The sequence below is a fragment of the Corvus kubaryi genome, unplaced genomic scaffold, assembly GCF_017639235.1.
Source record: "Corvus kubaryi isolate FWS band 111438036 unplaced genomic scaffold, C.kubaryi_AGA036_p1.0 137, whole genome shotgun sequence".
In the NCBI taxonomy this organism is placed as follows: Eukaryota; Metazoa; Chordata; class Aves; order Passeriformes; family Corvidae; genus Corvus; species Corvus kubaryi.
The window spans coordinates 20,485,049-20,502,942 of NW_024580671.1; the positions used below are offsets into that span (position 1 = coordinate 20,485,049).

General features: G+C 39.3%; 2 protein-coding genes across 5 annotated transcripts in view; one reads left to right on the forward strand and one right to left on the reverse strand.

Annotated features, from left to right (window-relative positions):
- The window catches only part of KCND2 (potassium voltage-gated channel subfamily D member 2), a 263,571-nt gene extending 258,792 nt beyond the window's left edge, over positions 1-4,779 (forward strand). For both annotated transcript variants that reach the window (XM_042018103.1, XM_042018104.1), the window contains exon 6: positions 1,564-4,779. In XM_042018103.1, coding sequence (XP_041874037.1) covers positions 1,564-1,741 — 178 coding nt within the window. In that variant the 3' untranslated portion in view covers positions 1,742-4,779. The remainder of the gene's footprint in view (positions 1-1,563) is intronic.
- Positions 4,780-9,379: 4,600 nt separating this feature from the next.
- The window catches only part of TSPAN12 (tetraspanin 12), a 46,927-nt gene continuing 38,412 nt past the window's right edge, over positions 9,380-17,894 (reverse strand). For all 3 annotated transcript variants that reach the window (XM_042018108.1, XM_042018107.1, XM_042018106.1), the window contains 2 exons: positions 16,259-16,402; positions 9,380-10,938 (listed from right to left, as the gene is read on the reverse strand). In XM_042018108.1, coding sequence (XP_041874042.1) covers positions 10,633-10,938; positions 16,259-16,402 — 450 coding nt within the window. In that variant the 3' untranslated portion in view covers positions 9,380-10,632. The remainder of the gene's footprint in view (positions 10,939-16,258; positions 16,403-17,894) is intronic.

The following is a 17,894-nucleotide window of genomic DNA, read 5'->3' on the forward strand; positions in this document are numbered from 1 at the left end:
CCCTCTCAGACCCTCCTCACAAACTACTGTGCACTATTGGCAGCAAGCACCATCCAGGGACCCCAAATAAAATAGAGCACCAAAGATTATATGCTGTGGACAAGTGCATAAGGAGAAAAATTTCACACTGAAAAATGTCCAATTCAGATATATGAGATGAGCAAGTGCTCTGTCTGCCCCTTCTTGGTTCAGAGGCATAGGAAATGAGACTTCCTTGCATTTCTGCAAAGCAGAGAAATAAAACTGATTTCCAAAGTCCTAACTGTAATAGTCATAAGGAAGACTCTTCTAAATAAAAAATATGAAACAGATAAGAAAAATGTATTTGCTAGTTTGAGGAGTTATTACAAAAGTGAGGAAAGTACAGTTTAAAAGTCTGTAATTTACTGAATGTCCCTCTACTCTCAAAAGTAAAGTATTTGGCTTTCACATATATCCAAATATCACCTCTGAAAAAACAGCAGAGGTCTCAGGAGACCCAGAAGTGTTTTCTACTGATCTCATACACGTCACCTGTTAATAAAGAAGCATTTTCAGCACAAGTTGCTAGAGATTGTTTTGTTAAGCTACATTTTGAGTAGCTTCCTTTGTATAGTTACTAGCTTTGGATTTCAAGTCCATTAACAATCCAACAGCTTGGAAGTACTGAAGTTTTTCAGCTGTTATGCAATGAAACCTCCTGGCCAGCACAAAGCTCCAATCTATCTTAGATTTTCAGGAAATATTCTGCCTGGATCCGTTCTTTTTCTGCTAGAGGACTTGCCTGCACCATACTTCCAGACACTATGTATATAAAACCAAAAAGCACCAGCTTTGTGCTAGAAAACAAAAACACAAGCACAAAATGCCAGTTTCATGTTGAAATAGTCTGAGTTTTACAAGTTTTTTACAATGGGGAGGTACTGCAGCAACTCCATGAACATATTAACACAAACTTAATTAGTGCATATAATAGAGTGCCTTACTATTGAGGAAACAGAATATACACAGAATCACAAGGGTTGGAAAAGACCTCCAAGACCATTGAGGCCAATTATTAACCTGGCACCACCATGTTCACCACTAAAAGACCTTCCCAGTCCTCCCACATCCACATACCTTTTGAACATTTCCAGGGGTGGTGATTCAACCACTTCCCTTGGCAGCCTGTTCCAATGTCTGACCATTTCAGTGAAGAAACTATTCCTAATACCTAAATGTTCTTAAATAAGCATGCCATTGAGGAATATGCAGGAGACTTGGACTGGCCCTTAGTTTCCACTTTCCTGCATAGTAAGCAAATTGGCTATGCTAAGTTTGCAATGCTTCCCCTGTTCAGAAACACAGGTGGTTGGCTGAGAAGTGCTGAAATGGTGGGAAGGAAGGGAGAAAGGGACAGGGACATGCGCATAGCCATGGACCACCAGCTGCTGGGGTACAGGGCAGTGGGGTGGTGCTGCTCTGTACTTAGAGCTCTCCAGTGGGGCAGGATGGAGATGGCTGGCTGAGGGAATAGAATCAGGCACGAGAGGTTTGTGGTAAAGTGGACTTTCATTTTTCATGGATTTTTGTTTCTTCCTCCAGCCGTTCCAGCTTAAATGCCAAAGTGGATGAGTGCGTTAAACTAAACTGTGAGCAGCCTTACGTCACTACAGCAATAATCAGCATCCCAACACCTCCAGTCACCACACCTGAAGGAGACGATAGGCCAGACTCTCCTGAGTATTCGGGAGGAAACATTGTCAGAGTATCTGCATTATAAAACAAGGAATTATTTATAAATTAGCATAAAGACCACTTGAAAGCTGAGCTCGAGCAGTGAAAAACGAGTCGTGAGGAATGAGAGAGCTGACAAAGACAACGCCCCTTGACGAGTGTGCCAGTGGCTGCAGAGCAAGAGGTTCAGGAGAAACAAAACACTTTGAGGGTTTTGGTGTCGTAGGGTGTGAACCAAAAGGAATTTCTTACCCCCTGTCCGAACTGATGCGCAGTGGAATCTTCTGTGACCATTCTGACTTACTATATGAGCACAATGAAATGTCCCCATTGATGCTTCTTCTTATCATGAAAGCTCTTTTTAGAAAAAAACACAAACGAAAAAATAGAAACGTATGTTCCTGCTGAATGCAAAACAACGAGAAACATTTTGATAACATGTCTTTTTTTTCCCTGTTAATAAACCACAAACTTGCTGAAGAACTGTCAAAAAATGAACAAAAAAATGCTCATATGAAATATGTTTGTACTGACTGAAAGAACTACAACCATAATGCATGCTGAAATTATTTGGAGCTGTGATCTCAGTTTACTTCTGTTGTTTTTCAGATTAGGCATGATAAAATAATACTGTAGAAAGGGGCATTTCCGTGCACTTACAACAAGCTGATTGTTAATGTTCCATGGTAGTTGTACAACATAACTTCCCTTGAAAAATGCAGTATTTCTTACTCAAACACTCATTAGTGAACTAAAGGTGTTCAGTTAGTTCAATATTTACTATTGTTTTATCTTGCTTCCTAGGTACTGTTACAACTGCAATAAGTCATTGTACAACTGTTGTATCAGGAATCAGGATTTTTTTTTTTTTAAGGTATTTTACACAACTTCATCTACACTATAAACTTCTAATGGAAAACATTTAAATAATCTTACAGCCAAACTGTGTACCACAAACTTGTATTCAGTCATTGTTCTTTTTGTTCACTGTTCTCTATTTCTCTGACAGTTCATTGCCCACTCCATCATAACTGCACAATTTGGGATTTCAAGGATACTGATGAATCAACAGTCCTTTCCACAGACAACTTGTCAACTTCTGTATTTTCAGAACAAACCTCTTGTCACAGTTTACTGCTACAGGAGTAATCCTATTTGAATTCAAATTACCACAAAGGTGTTTTGGGGATCAGGTAACACTTATCTCCAAATGTCCCTTGCTTACATTCTGGAGCATCCAGAGTATTAGCTACACCGGAAGACCCTGAAAGACATTCAGTAAAAATGATGGCTAAATTCTTTTTGTAATTATCTGTAAACTTGCATCTTAAAACTTGTTTGAAAATTTATATTGTGTGAAAAATATTTAATTACCTAAGAACAATGACAGAATAATGGATTGAGTCCCAAAGCTATAAAAATATAATTTATTACAATTGGAATTTGCCTACATGGGCAGGCCTAAAAGCTAATATGAAGATTTTACAAGTTAAGGCTTCTTGGCTTCATTTATAAAAGACATTGATATTATCAGAACCCTTTCCGATAAAAAAGTGTAATTTTTCTTCATGAGAGTACATTAGATGTATCATAATGCTTCTTACATTCATGACATACCATACATCATATACATCAAATATACATGGAATATGTGCATATCAATACATACATATATACATCCAAAACACTGGATCAGAAATAACTGCATGTCTGCAAAATAAAATATGCATATAAATCAAAAGGCTCAGTGCATTAGATGCCATTACAATAAAAGATTAACACAGTTATTTAATAGTTTGAGTAGTGTATGTTTCAGTATAGTATTTGCTAGCATTCTACTGACCTGAAAATTTACATTAAAATACCCACTAAAACTGAAACTTGCTGATGATACACTTCTTCTTGCACACAAACTCGTCTTTCTCTCTACCTGTCAACAGTGAAGAGTAGATGATAGACTATCATGCTACAGTATATACACCAAAATACAGCATCACATATTAGAAATAAACTGCAAGTAAAAAGAGTAGATAATGCCATTCATTACTCTTTTATCTTACCATTTACTTATTCTGAAGTTAATGCATTCTTGGTTAATTTGCAATTAACTTCCCAATTTTTTTTCAAATCAGAATGATTTACTCATTGTAAACTGAGCTTCTCCATTTCTTTAAAACATCAGAGAGCAGAAGCACAGGCTGTCCTCAGAGCCAGAGGAGGGGCGCTCCTTCTAAGCAACCCTGCCCAAGTCCATTACCCAGTGCTGCTCTCTCTTCCACCCTGCTAGAAAACTGCAGCAGATCTGCTGAAGCTGGTAGGTTACATAAACTTCATTGGATTTAAAGGAGAGGCAGAACACATCAAAGTTTTTACTTGCATCCTACTTCTATGCATGGTTACTCATACATGGTCCCCACCTTTTGACAAACAGTTATTGACATAAAAACTGCCTTGATGTCAGCCAACTGCAGCAACTTCTTTACATCATGTGGTACTTCATGACTAGTTATATCAGCTAAATAATGCAAAGAGGCAGTTACTAAACCTACTTTGGTACAGACTACACACAACCCAGGAAACCTACTGACTCCATCAGGTCATGTGTCTTTTAAAAGCTTTTATTCTCCTGCTCATAGGCACTAGAAAGAACGCACTACAGCAATACACTTGCATAATAATTATACCCCTGAAGCAACTTGTACTTTCATTTTTAAAATGCAGCTTAAGAGATAATTTAGAAGATTTTTCAGAATTTCAGTCCTGTCTCCTATTTCCATATGTCACATGCAAAACCATGAATTTATTCTGAATTTGGGAAATACACATTTTTTTGGTGTTTTAGGTGATTTAAATGCTGTTTTGGTAGTGAATGACTGTTGATGACTGTGTAAAATGCATCTGTACTGTACATGAAATGTAATTATTTCTGTGTATCATACAAAGAAACCAAGGTTGTTGTTTTGACAATTTTGTTTGACAGTCATATATCGTATTTCAGAAGGCAGCATAATACATGTGTTATGCTGAATAAATAGACATTTGAGGAATATTTAAATAAAACATCTGCATGCTTGAATGGGTCAACCTGGTTTTGCAATAACTTATTCATGAAACTTTTTTTTTCCCCTCTAATAATTTGGAAGGAACACTAAATCTGAAGTCAGCAAATGTCCTAGACAGTAATTCCAGGCAAGCTGTGAGTGTATCTGAATGATACTAGACCCATCAAGACCAGGATACCACAGCTCCACTACACGGAGTTGGCCTTCTCTTGAGACACCAGCCATCACATTTCCCTTCCCAGCCTGCAGCAACAGAGAAAATTAGAGCATTATTTCCAGCAGTATGAACTCCACTTCTTTATCTGTACTTTAAAAAATGTCCCCTATGTACATCCCAAAACCAAACGGCTCTGCTGAACTTCTCAGCCTACAGAGTCTCCTCATACCTGGTATCAAATTCCCTTGATAAAATACTAGTGCACAGAGATCAAACTTTTTGTAGCGTAAGAGTGGGTAACAACGTACCATGGATCACTAATAAAGGGCAACCAGCTGCAGGTGATGCCGATCACCACTGGCACATGTGATAGCCACCTCTGGGAAGAGCTCTCTGCTCTGTGCAGTGGGGAAAGATAAAATTAATACCTGTCTGAACCATCCCAGAGCATTTTCGAGAACAACTGTCCTCTCATAAAATACTCACAGGAGACAAACTGAAAATGTACACTTTACATTTTGAAGTTGTGCATATACTCTGGGTGGAAGCACACTGGCTACCAAGAGAAGGCATTCACAGCAGAGAACATGATGCAGCCTCAGCTGCTGCAGAGAGAAGGGGGGCCTTTAGAGAGGAAGCTGATGTGGAGGAGGACAAATTACTAAAGCCACAGAATCATTAAATTTTGGGCAGGGAGGGTGCTTAGGAGGTTGTAAGCTCTCTTTGCTGCATCTGGGGCCCACCAGGGCTTTATTTTCCCATTGACCATAGGAATATTTTAAGATTATCGCCTGTTCTGGAAGAGCCATCAGCTGATGGGATATGTCAACATGTGGCTAAAAGAGGAGTGTCAGGAGTGAACACTATATATAGGTTGGCAATATCCAGAAGATATATGAAAGCCAGACAGCTTAATTTCTTACCTGCCTATATTATCTAGTTGTCTACTTTTTAGAGTATCTCTGCACAAGGAACACCTGAAGTTGGGGAGTGCTGAATAAAAAGGAGGTAGATGTACAAAAATTCTCAAAAGTTTAGGGCATCACATTTTCTTTTTAACAGGAAGCAGTCAATCATACACAAGTTGGAAAGTTCTAGATACAACCTCACTTTGACAATAATTAAATGCAATGCTTGTGTGGGTTGACAATGCTGGCAGGATGCCAGATGCCCACCAAAGCCACTCTATCACTTCCCTTCACAGCTAGGCAGGGAAGAGAAAATATAACAAAAAAATATATCTTGGGTTGGGATAAAGTCAGGGAGAGATCACTCACCAACTGTTTTCATAGGAAAAACAGACTTAATTTGGGGCAATTAATTTATTACCAATCAAATCCAAATAGGGTAATAAAAAATAAAACACCTTTCCCTCATCCTTCCCTTCTTCCCAAGCTCAGCTTTATTCCTGAATTCTCTACTTCCTCCTCAGAGGTGCAGGGAGCAGGGAATGGGGTCTGTGGTCAGTTCATCACATGTTTTTTTCTGATGCTCCTTCCTCCTCCCAGCAAGGACTCCTCACACTCTTTATCTGCTCCAGTATGGGGTCCCTACCATGGGAGATGGTTCTTCACAGACTTCTCCAACACAAGTCCTTCCCATGGGCTGCAGTTCTTCATGAACTGCTCCAGCATGGGTCCCCCACGGGAACCACACAAACCTGCCAGGAAACCTGCTCCAGCATGGGTCCCCCACAGGAACCACACAAACCTGCCAGGAAACCTGCTCCAGCATGAGTTCCTCTCTCCACAGGTCCTGCCAGGAGTCTGTTCCAGTGGGAGCTATGCACAGTGTCACAGCTTCCTTCAGGCATCCACCTGCTCTGGTGCGGGGCTCTCCATGGGCTGCAGATGGATCTCTGCTCCACCATGGACCTCCATGGGCTGCAGGGACCTGCACCATGGGCTGCACCAGGGGCTGCAGGGGAATCTCTGCTCTGGTGCCTGGAGCACATCCTGCCCTTCCTTCTTCACTGACCTTGGTGTCTGCAGAGCAGTTCCTCTCACTCCTCTCTCCAGCTGCAGTTGCTGTTGCCAAAACCACTTTTTCTGCTTCCTAAATACTTATCCCAGACGTGTTACCACTGTCACTGAAGGGATCAGCCTTGGCCAGCAGTAGGACCATGATGGAGCTGGTTGGCTCTGGCTCTGTCAGACATGGGGGAAGCTTCTCAGCTTCTCACAGAAATCAACCCTGCAGTATCCACACTACAGTGCCATGCAAACCCTAAGTATTTAAATGTTGTAAGACTAATAATCTGTGTTTTTCTGCATAGTTTACAGAATCACAGAATATTCTGAGCTGGAAAGGACACACAAGGATCAAGTCCAACTCTTAAGTGAATGGCCCTTATGGGGACAGACCCTGCAACCTTAGCACCCTGCTCTGAGACCAAATACAATACTTTTGCAGTAAAAACTTTAAAAGCTATTTATAAATCCCTTCCTCCATCATGTTTAACTGTATAATTGCTGTGACCAACAGCCTCTCTTTCTACTATTCATTCTTTATATATTCCCTTATTTTCATATATGCTTTTACAAAACACAAAGTTATGAAGAAGAAAATATAGCTCTTTCCTTCCAAAAATCTTGTCATACAACCTGTTGGCAGATGAATCAGTACCTTATCCGAGGACTAGAAATGGTGATTTTTGCCTCCTAAAAGCATCCACTTAATCTAATGACTGCTCAGCCCCACAGCAACACACACAGTCCCATGGACTCAGTATAGTCACTGGGCTGAAGAGAAAACTTGGCTCTGGCAGGGAGTGACCCCCCCCCCCTTTTTCTGATACAGTTGCTCCTGGAGCACTCTGTGAAAAATGTTAAGGAGCATCTCTGTAGCTGTTTGTTGCAACAAGAAAGATTTACTTCATTACACTTTATGCTGCAGAGAACAAAAAACACACCATTCTTCTCCAAGTACCCCTGTAAAACTGAGGGAAAAAGAAAGTAAGAGGAAGTAGTTTTCACTGCCTCAAGTATCTCTAAATGTTCCTGTCTTGCCAAGCAGCCTCTCTCCTACATATATTCTAAAGCTCTACAGGAAAAGAGCAGGCTCACTGCAGTTGAGTCAATCAATTTTAAGGCTCTTTGAAGAAGCCCTAGAAAAACAGACACCTCACAGCCTGAGCAGTCAAAGAAAAGATTCTTAAAGTGTTCCAATTTACAGCTGAGACCTACATCTGCATATGTGGTTAAATACTCAGAAAGATTCTCTGCCAGAACGCAGACTGGCTCAGGAGTTGGGTAGCCAAGCCCAAGTGAGGTTTCCCTGACTGCCGATGTTCGTTGTTGTGGAGGTCCATAAACACTGCTTTGGGAGGCTGGTTCTGTATCAAAGGAGGCCTCCCCAAAGCAATCCCTCTGCTGTTAAAAAAAACCTGACTACATCTGAAAGCAGTGGTTCCTCAGCACCCAGACAGCCTAAAACCAAATGACCTGGGCTGTAAGTATCTCTGAATTCCAATACATCCCCCTACCTTGGCTTGCCATATTTGCTCCTTCATGAGCTCTAACCTGGACACAAGATACACAGGCAACCCCCACTGATAGTCTGAGCAGTCCTCGCATGGAAAGACCAGGGATATTTGAAGCACGGCTAAGGGAGCTTCCACAGACACTCCCTGGGTAAAGCTTTAAGGGCTGAGGTTCCTGGAAAAGGGAATTTTGTATTTCTTTTTATGTCACTTTTTTTACATTACTTAAGTGAAATTCCCTACATTCAGCAGTAACTCACTGCCAAATGCAGCAGTGTTCATGTAATCCATAATCAAGATTCCACAAATTGTGGTTTGTACAGACTTTTTTTGTTGGTTTTAAACAGGAGCGAATGACAACTCAGCCCGCTGTGCAGCACCACTGGTCTCTGTGGCACTCCGAAGCCCGGAGTTGCTCTACAGCCAGACTTTGTGAGACACCTGCTCCTCATCCACACAGGAACCTCACCCTTAGCTACAGCAACACTACCCAGGCTGAGCAGTGGGAGGGGTTGGAACTCGGCTGTATCTGTGCAGTAACACCAGGCCAAGGCTTTCCAAAACAGAACATAAGAAAGTACTCCTGACAAAGATACTCCAAGCAAAATTTTGGGATGGTCTCTCCACTCTTCTTTTTACCTCCCAAAATAAGCATCAGCATCTATAGAAGTACAAAAGCAGAAAGGTAATCTTGCTTGCAATAGTACCCTTGAAATAATTACACCCACATGCAGACTGCTGAAAAGCAAACAACAGCCCACACAATGGAAGAGCTTAATTTCACAAGCCCTTAAGAAGTTTTCTCAGAAGCAATAAAAAAAAAAGAAAAATACACTTACATTGCACTGGAATATTACTCCACAACAGAGTAAGTGGAATGGGTAAAGACACATCCAATTAATTCACACTAGGCAGGAAGATGCTCCCAATGCCCCTCCAAAGCATTCCCACTCTAGGACTCAAAAATAAAAAAGCCATTTTGGAATTTAAGAGAAAAGCAATTTTATTGTTTACAAATCACACCTTGCTTTTTTTTCTTTTACAAATTCCAGAACAAATGGAAGAACTTTTTAAATGTAATATTTTGTAAAAAGCCCATTTGCCACAAACTACTATACTCAGTGGAACAAATACATATTTCAAGAGCGTGGCCAATTGTAAAAATAATCCTATGACATAGACATTGTTCATAAAAATACAGTAAAATGCACTTTCCCCACCTCAATAAATACATTTTAATCTTGTTTCCGGCTGGCATTTTAAGCCACCAGAGAGCTCTTAATGAAACAGTCACCAAAGTAAAATTTTTCCTCATGTACTTTTACAATTATTGCAATAGCATCCAGACCTGTAAGCATTTTTCTTGCAGTCTTTTGTTTCTAGCTTCAGGGGAATCACGGACAGGAGAAAAGATTTATCTATAAAAATGTGCTACTCCCATATTGATTCCCATTTCAGAAAGAATGCTTAAGGTTTTCTCCTAAGAAACAGTCCACAGAACAAACTGTTTGAAAGAAGAATTTTCCAGAAAACTGAAGTCTACTGTCTGGAGCTACAGTTTTGTTTTCAATCCCTGTTTAATACATTTAAAATTAAAAAATCGTTATGTTAGATAAAAATAGAAGTTTTAGAACATCTTTAACAACGAAAGCTAAGATAAAGGTTTTGTTAGAAAAAAGAAAGTCTCGCCCTTTTTAAAAATCTTGCAAATTTTTAAATCCAAGTATTAACTTGAATTGTAGCTCTGCTTTCCATGCACACATGAAAATGCACAATTATACATACATAGATCCCTGATTAAGACATTTTCCAAATGGCTTATTAAAAGTCAATTTCAGCTGAAGTCACATTTTGTTTGCTTAAAGCACAGCTGCTTCTTCAGAAGACGAATATTTCCTCTTCCCTTCCCATCATGCTTCCCTACAGGTTCAGTCTACCTGTGAATGAGTCAGTGTTTTACACTTCACACAGCTTGTGACAATAAGTAGAGTATTACTGTGTCCAACTGAATGGGTGCCTTTTATAAAACAACCCCCCAAATCAACTGTTTCACGGCTGAGGCCATGGCTCTGAGGCTGATGAGAGGCTCATCTCTCTTTGCTGGTCTCCTTCACTTCCATTCATTAACTGGCTTCTGATGCATAAGAAGACATATATTTGGCATATTTGATGAACAGAACAAAATTAACAACAAAACAATTAAAATCCTCTGTGACTTCACAGATTCATTGCATCACTTATAGCTCTTCCATTTCAAAGTGTGTATTGAAGCTGTTTGCCATGGATGTATGTTCAAAGATCCTGGTCAGGCTTGGTTTCAGTAGCTCCATGGAATGACATGACAGCTCCTGCGAGGTATCACTCTTCAGTGCCATGATCTGATCTGCTCTGGGATCTCTTCTGTCATAGTACAGAGCCCATAGCAAAGTAATAGTGAGGATCATAGCCAGGATCTGCGTTACTCCAATAGAGATTCCTAGAAATCTCAGCACTTGCAATTGCTTCGTCCCTCTCAAAAAAGTGTACATTTTTTTACCGCATCCCTATAAAACAAAAATAGATTAAAAAAAACCAGTCAGTAATATTTGATTTGCAGTTCCCAAGGCTTAGCTCATCCTACCCACTGCTATCTTTTCTGGCTCCCAAGAATCTCTCTCTCAGCTCCTTCAAACAATACTTTGAAAATTATTTTGCCTAGTTTTTAAGTGCTTCCATAATGCAAACTTTAAATTTTCTCATACACAGACTACTGGAAGAGATTTGTGCTACTTTTCAATTCAGAAATCACTCACAGTGGATCTGAGTTCCTATCAACTCTCACTAATGGTTAAAGAAACTCAACTGGTTTTGTGAAGGCTTAAAAGCCATTGAAGTCCTCTTTATCATCTTTTTTCTCTCCTCAAATTGAAGATCTTCAGGGTTGTCAATTATTTTAAACTCTTTTAGACTTTTTCTACAGATAATACCACACTCTGGAGCTAAAACAGTACTGTAGGAGGGATCTACGGACCTGCGTAACCTCATCAGAAAACATCTGATGAAAACTACGTTAAAATGTTTTAAGTTGATGATGTTCACAAAAAGGGAATTTAGCTCTTTCCAAACCTTCAATGCAGGCTCTACAGTTTGCTTACACGGCCAACTAACTACCACACAAGGCTTCAGAAAAGCTCCCAAGCCCTTATAAGGCAGCAAGGATCCAGGGAGAGGCAGCAGCTCTGGGAACTACTGGCTAACAGTGCAAAACACAAGTGACAATGTTCATTGCTCAGTAAGGGCAATGCCCAGTCTTAAGAGAAGATAAAACCATGAAGAGAGGGCCTTTGCTATTCTGCATGATGCTTATTCTCTATTCTAAACTTTGCAGGGTTTCACAGCACAATTAACAAAGCAATATACATATCAAGGGAAAATTCAGAATAACAACCTGTCTGGGCACTGGTCCCAGAAGCTGACATAAGGAACCCATCAAAATGGACACTGTCTTGAGAATGTTATTTTTTGCATTTATATCCTCACTTCATATTTCTTACCACTTTTCTAAGAAAATAAAGCAATCAATCAAAGTGATGGAATTTGAAGACAGGACATGATAAATAAGGCTTTTCAATCACACTGAAATTCCCCAAAGCCAATTTCCCCAAAGACAATTTCAAATGCTACAGTCCTAAATATATTTGATGAAAGGCCCCATTTTTGCCACACACACAAAATTCATACTGTAGTCAACAGATTTTCATTCAGGATCTAAATAAAATTAATGTACTCTATGATAATTGTACCAGAGTAAATTAAAAGATCTCAATGTCTTTGCTCATTTCACTGTTTCATTTTCTAAACGGCAGCAAACACACAGAAAACGAAGCAAGTATGCATTCTATGAAATTTCAAAAAAAACCACAAACAACAAAATGTAACGTAATTGGACTTGGTGGGGGGCAGGACAACAAAACCTGTCACGTTGGCATCTTCTTTTGTTCAACTGGAAGGCAGTTTAGTTATACTATTTCCCAAATTTGTTTTTAATTACAGAGAAACTGGATGCATTTTAATACTTTTGATAACTTAAAGAGATGAAGGTGGATGCTGGTCACAATTTAAAAATGCTCCACCATAGCAATATTCAAACTCAGTTCATTTGTTGCCTAGAGAAAACACCCACTAATGGAGAGCAATAACATTAATTCCTACATCTCCTGCAGTACACAGACACATAACTGAGATAAATTATGCCCAATCTAGATAGACTGTTTTCCTCCATTTAATGATGTTTTTATAGTTCTAATACACGTTCAAAATCAGTTTCAAAACTGAGAAACACCCAGCCAGCCCTGTTAACTTCACATTCATGCATTTTATTTCTGCTTATGTAACACTTTCATAGTTGATAGCCTGCAATTAAGCAGTACATAAATATACTTTCCTCAGCAAAAGTAGAAGTTTGTCACTAAGTGGGGAGCTCTTGTTGACAAGTCATATGTAGTATAAAACTTTGCAGCAATCATTCAGAAGAATCAGCTTCAGATTCCTACAAAGCTACGGATTAAAGGCTTGATTCATATGTATTAAACAGGCTATTTTATACTTTCAGTCTAGAAATAGAAAAAGCATGTATTTCTTATTTAGCATATATTACTAATTTACTATATCATAGAATAAGAACCTGAACTGAAGTAAGGCACTTCTCTGAGGAGAAAAGGTAAGCCATCAGCAAACTCAACCAATCTTTTGTACAACCAAATTTTGAGTATACTCAGAAGTATATTAAAGCAAATTTTAAAATTAAAAACTAAAGCAAACTAAAATTAAAACAAAATTCATTTAATTACAATGAATTTTGAGTATACTAAAAATTATGCCAGAAAATGAAAGAAAATATTGAACATTCAAGTTTGGTTTTTTTTTTTAAGGTATCAACTCCTACCAATCATTTTATCTAGGCTGCAGTTCCCAATCACAAGATGGGCAGAGCTCCTCTTGTCCTCAGACCACAACAAACCTCCAAAGCCACATCATCATCTTCACACTTCCCTCACAACCATGCTCTTTCTAAGGTCAGTCTGTTCATGAAACTGCACCAAAGGTGAAGCTCATCAGAATAAAAGCAATTTGGGAAGACTAGGACAATTGAAAAATAGCTTTCAATATTCAGCAGGGACAACATGATTCCTGCCAAAAATACTTTCAAGCAGAACTGTAAGCCACCTTCCTTTCTGCAAAAATTAAATTGTGAAGGATTCCAGTTTAATACTATAGAAAGTTCTGAGTTCCCAGCAAAAAATCACAGCACAGCTACAACAAAACAAGTTATCAGTCCCAGACAAACCAAACTCCAGTTTTCTGAAGTACTACAAAGAATTTTTCTGAAGTACCAGAAAGGACTGGCCAAATATTTACATAAACCAATTTTAGGCTAGCGAGGCTAATCTTATCAGGCTCCCTCTCAAACCACCAGACTATGCAAGTTTGGTTTGAATCACTTTCTAAAAAAGCTTTTTCCCTTCAGTTCTCCAAAGCAGAAGTTAGGCAGATTAGTCTTGGAAGTGTATGTTGGTTTTGCATGATACTGATAAACTTATTAGCAAGCGTACTGTAAGAATCTGTGAAACGCCCCACAGGCAAGAGCCATGAAAAGAAACATTTTGCCAACAAAATATTGTATGTATCTCAAAGAGAAATTAAGTATTTTTGTGGCTGATACAACTGAACAAAGCCTGTCCCTTTTTGAAATGGATTCCGCAAAAACAAATTTTTGCTAAGTGCTGAATCCATCCAAAATGCTCTGCGGTACAGTAGGGGAAGAACCATAAATATGCCCCCTTCAGATTTCTTTAAAAAAAAAGCACCAAGCAGCCTTTGTTTTATCAAGTGGGTCTTAACACAGCCCTTATGTCCTACACAATAATCATCTTTAGCTATTAATTTTCTACAAATAGAACCAAAAGAACTTGAACATATGAAGTGCCCAGAGAACCACTTTCCTGGAATATGGCATGGGCATGAAATGTTACCAAAAGAGATGACATAAGAAAACCTTGCACTTTAGACACTGCATTCCAATGACTAATACTTCTCAGAAATTTTTGAGCTTCCTGGGCTCAAAGAGCAATTTTTCATTGAGTGACACTGCTTACATAATCCTGCCTTTTCACCTAAGAATGAAGCAGGGGGCAAATGAATGTTCTACTGCTTCCATACACTCCTTGAAGGCTCTCTATGACAGACTTCTATGGTATTAACAGTAGCAACAGTATTACAAAAAGCAACCTTTATTGCAGAGTGAGCCACATTTTTTAGTTTTTCAGAATGTGTAAGAGACTGACAGGCCCCAGAAGAAGCCTGAATGGCTTTCTCGTTCAGGGACTGACACTTCAAAAGCATAATCAGTGCTGTCAGTGCTGTGAGCCTTGCCAGAAGGCAGGAAAGCATCTACAAGTAGCTGTTGAAAAAAAACTAGCCTCTGCCACTGTCTTTAAGTTCCTTAGCACAGACTGGCCTCCTGAGGCACCGGCCTTTTGGCAGCTCTATCTTCTCTCTTCCTAGTGGAAGAACACAGCCTTCTAGGATGGATGTCAGAAACTCCAGATTTGATTAAATAATTTCTGTTCATAGAGCCAATACCATACAAATTAATTTCCCCGAAACTTGATTGTTTACTGGCAATAGTCAATATTCATTTTGGCTTGTTTATACAGCGAATCTCCTCCGCTTCAGAGGTGTTGCTCCATAGCTCTTGAACAAGAGCCATGCAACACATTCTTGTAAGAACAGGTCTTAAACAGCCTTAAAGAGACTAGGTGAAAATAAAATGGTTCTTTGGGTACTCTTCCATAATGTAGAGCTACACCATCCACTGGAGAAATGTTCATGCTGCAGCATCTGAAAGCATGATTCTCAGGCCCATCCTCCTTCCTATACACCCTGTATTACTCTAAAAGCAATCCAGTGAAGAATGCACCTCTTCTCAGGTCCTCATAACTACATAACTGAGACATGCTTTCTGTTGCTGTTGGACTACCTGGACTGTTGGTCATTCTGCTGTTACTGAATGGACAATTATAGGTCTTCAGAGGTCTGTCAGCATAAAAAAATGGCAGCTAACAAAGTTTCCAGACAAAAGTGACTTTAGACAATATTTGTGAGAACAGAGTTTTTGCAAAGAACATATTTACTTGTTTTTATAATTTTCACCCTAAAAACAGTAATGTCTTGTTACCGTGAGGACCTCCCTTATCCACTTTGAGTTCAAACAGGTTCTCGCCTTGTTTTAAGGCTTTTTTTGTAACTCTTCAAATAATCATACTGTAATGTAGAGAGAAAGAGTATTTTCACAAGAAGCTTCTATGCACGCTCAGAGTACAACTGAATTAGCTGCCTCCTAGCATGAGACCTGTTAACAAGAAAGCTCTCATCCTCCAAAGGGATTCTCAAAAGCATCCTTCACTGTACATTTCACCAAAGTATTCTTCCACTTACCCTGCAGTAGCTTGATGGTATGGTGCCTAATTTATAACTAGTCTTAAATTATTTCATACATAATTTTAAAATTTTGGATTGGAACAAATTTGAACTCCAACCTCACTGATATAAAATAAACACTCCAAAGTTTAAGCACATCTCAGATTTTAACTGCACTGCCACTAACCCATCTCACTTCCAGGTAAGGGTGGGTAGATGGCTTCATTCTTCCTTCTTTCCTCCCCCTGTTTCAGCATTAACAAATAATATTCATAAACACTTTCCATAAACACAACTACTCTACAAACAAATTACTCCGTTGCACTGCAAATGATGAATTTGGAAAATTATTGGATCAGGAAGAATGTACAAAACCTTCCAATATATCCACAGTTTTCTCCTTACCTCCTGATAAAGGTCACTGAGATCCTCATGATGTGCCTGCTTAGAGCATCCTGGGAATTCTCTGACACAACAGGAGTCAGGCGGCCAGTCCAATTCTGTCATTTCTAGCCAGTCTGTGAAGTACACCACGCCACAACATTTAAACTGCAAAGGAAGGATTAGCCAAGATCAGTAATAATTATGCTACTTCTTCAGTAGGTAAAGTAGGTCATCAAAAAACCTAAGTTCCTAATACCAACTTCCAAAACATTTACATAGAACTAAAAACATCTACAAGTGCTTCCGTGTATCTTGTTTTGCTGTACTTTGACATAAAAGTCACATGAAAAATGTAATGTAGTGACCAATGAATACTTCAGAAACAGCCAATGATACTGCTCTGTGCTTTAAATCCCAATTGCTTCCTCAAAGGATGCTTCACAGAAATTGTCCTATCTCGGAATTCTCCTGTCCTTACTATAGGGAACTAACACAATTTCATGTCAAAATGGGGACTAATGAACAAGTATACTGGTGGCTAAAAGGAGTAGCTGAAAAAGGTCTTACTAGTGGACTATTCTGGCAAGGCTACAACTACAGACATATTTGTTGAAAACAGAAAAGCACAGATTTACCTGAATATAGAAAAAAAAAGTTAAAAGAGTAAGCAAAAATGTATAGAAATCACAAACGCTGAAAGGAAAACTGAAACGGGAAGGAAGGGGTATCACATTAAAATAAATACTGCAACAGAATCAACCTTAAAAAAAAGAAGTTTGGCTGCAAAGCAGATGAGCTGTAATTGGCTATAAAACCCACCAGGACTAACAACCTCCTCTGCAAAGCACACCCTGAGATTTAAAGCCAAATGACCAGTCTACCACATTAGCAGCTGCTTTCACATAGAAAAGGGATGAAGCTGCTACATTAGATTTGGTTTGGCACTGGATGTGGACTTGACATGACTGAAAACACGCTTTGCTGCAGAAACAAGATGCTACTTTTTTCTGCCTGGATGTCCTCCAGGACCAGCCTGAGTGTAAGTCATTCCCTGGTTCCTTTGATCCACAAGCTTGGAACATATTTGCCCCTCTTAACCCGCTTCAGAGCCAGAGTCCTGTATTCCACACCACTCATTGTTCACCATCACGCAGATCAGTGCCCAGACATGTTGGCACACACTGTGCCTTTAATTCATCAGTCCTCTTAAAAATCTCACTTCTTCCTTCTTTACCACAGCTCTCATGTCTCAGTTTTTAGTGGTTTGTTACTCAGTCAAAATCCTCCCCCCGCTGGACTTTATGGAAAGCTCAAGCTTTGGCTTCTCATTGCAATTGCAAAGACCATCTCATTAAATATCCTTTTCTTACTCTTGTATCTTTTCTTCCCCAGCCCAGTTCTTGCTTCCTGACTTCAGCTGACCCTTTCCATCTTTCTTAGCATGGTCACAACTCTGATATTAAACCAGCAAGAGGACTGGGGGAGAACACATTTCCCATCTATCTCAGCTGTTAAAAGATACAGAAGAAAGAATACCAAGCTGATCAGGGCTGAATCTCTGGTAACAGAATTGTAATTACAATTCTGCTGACTGAAGAAGGGCCACAAGTAAAGTGCTTATTCAGACATAAAGCACATACCAGGCTCATACATCCAG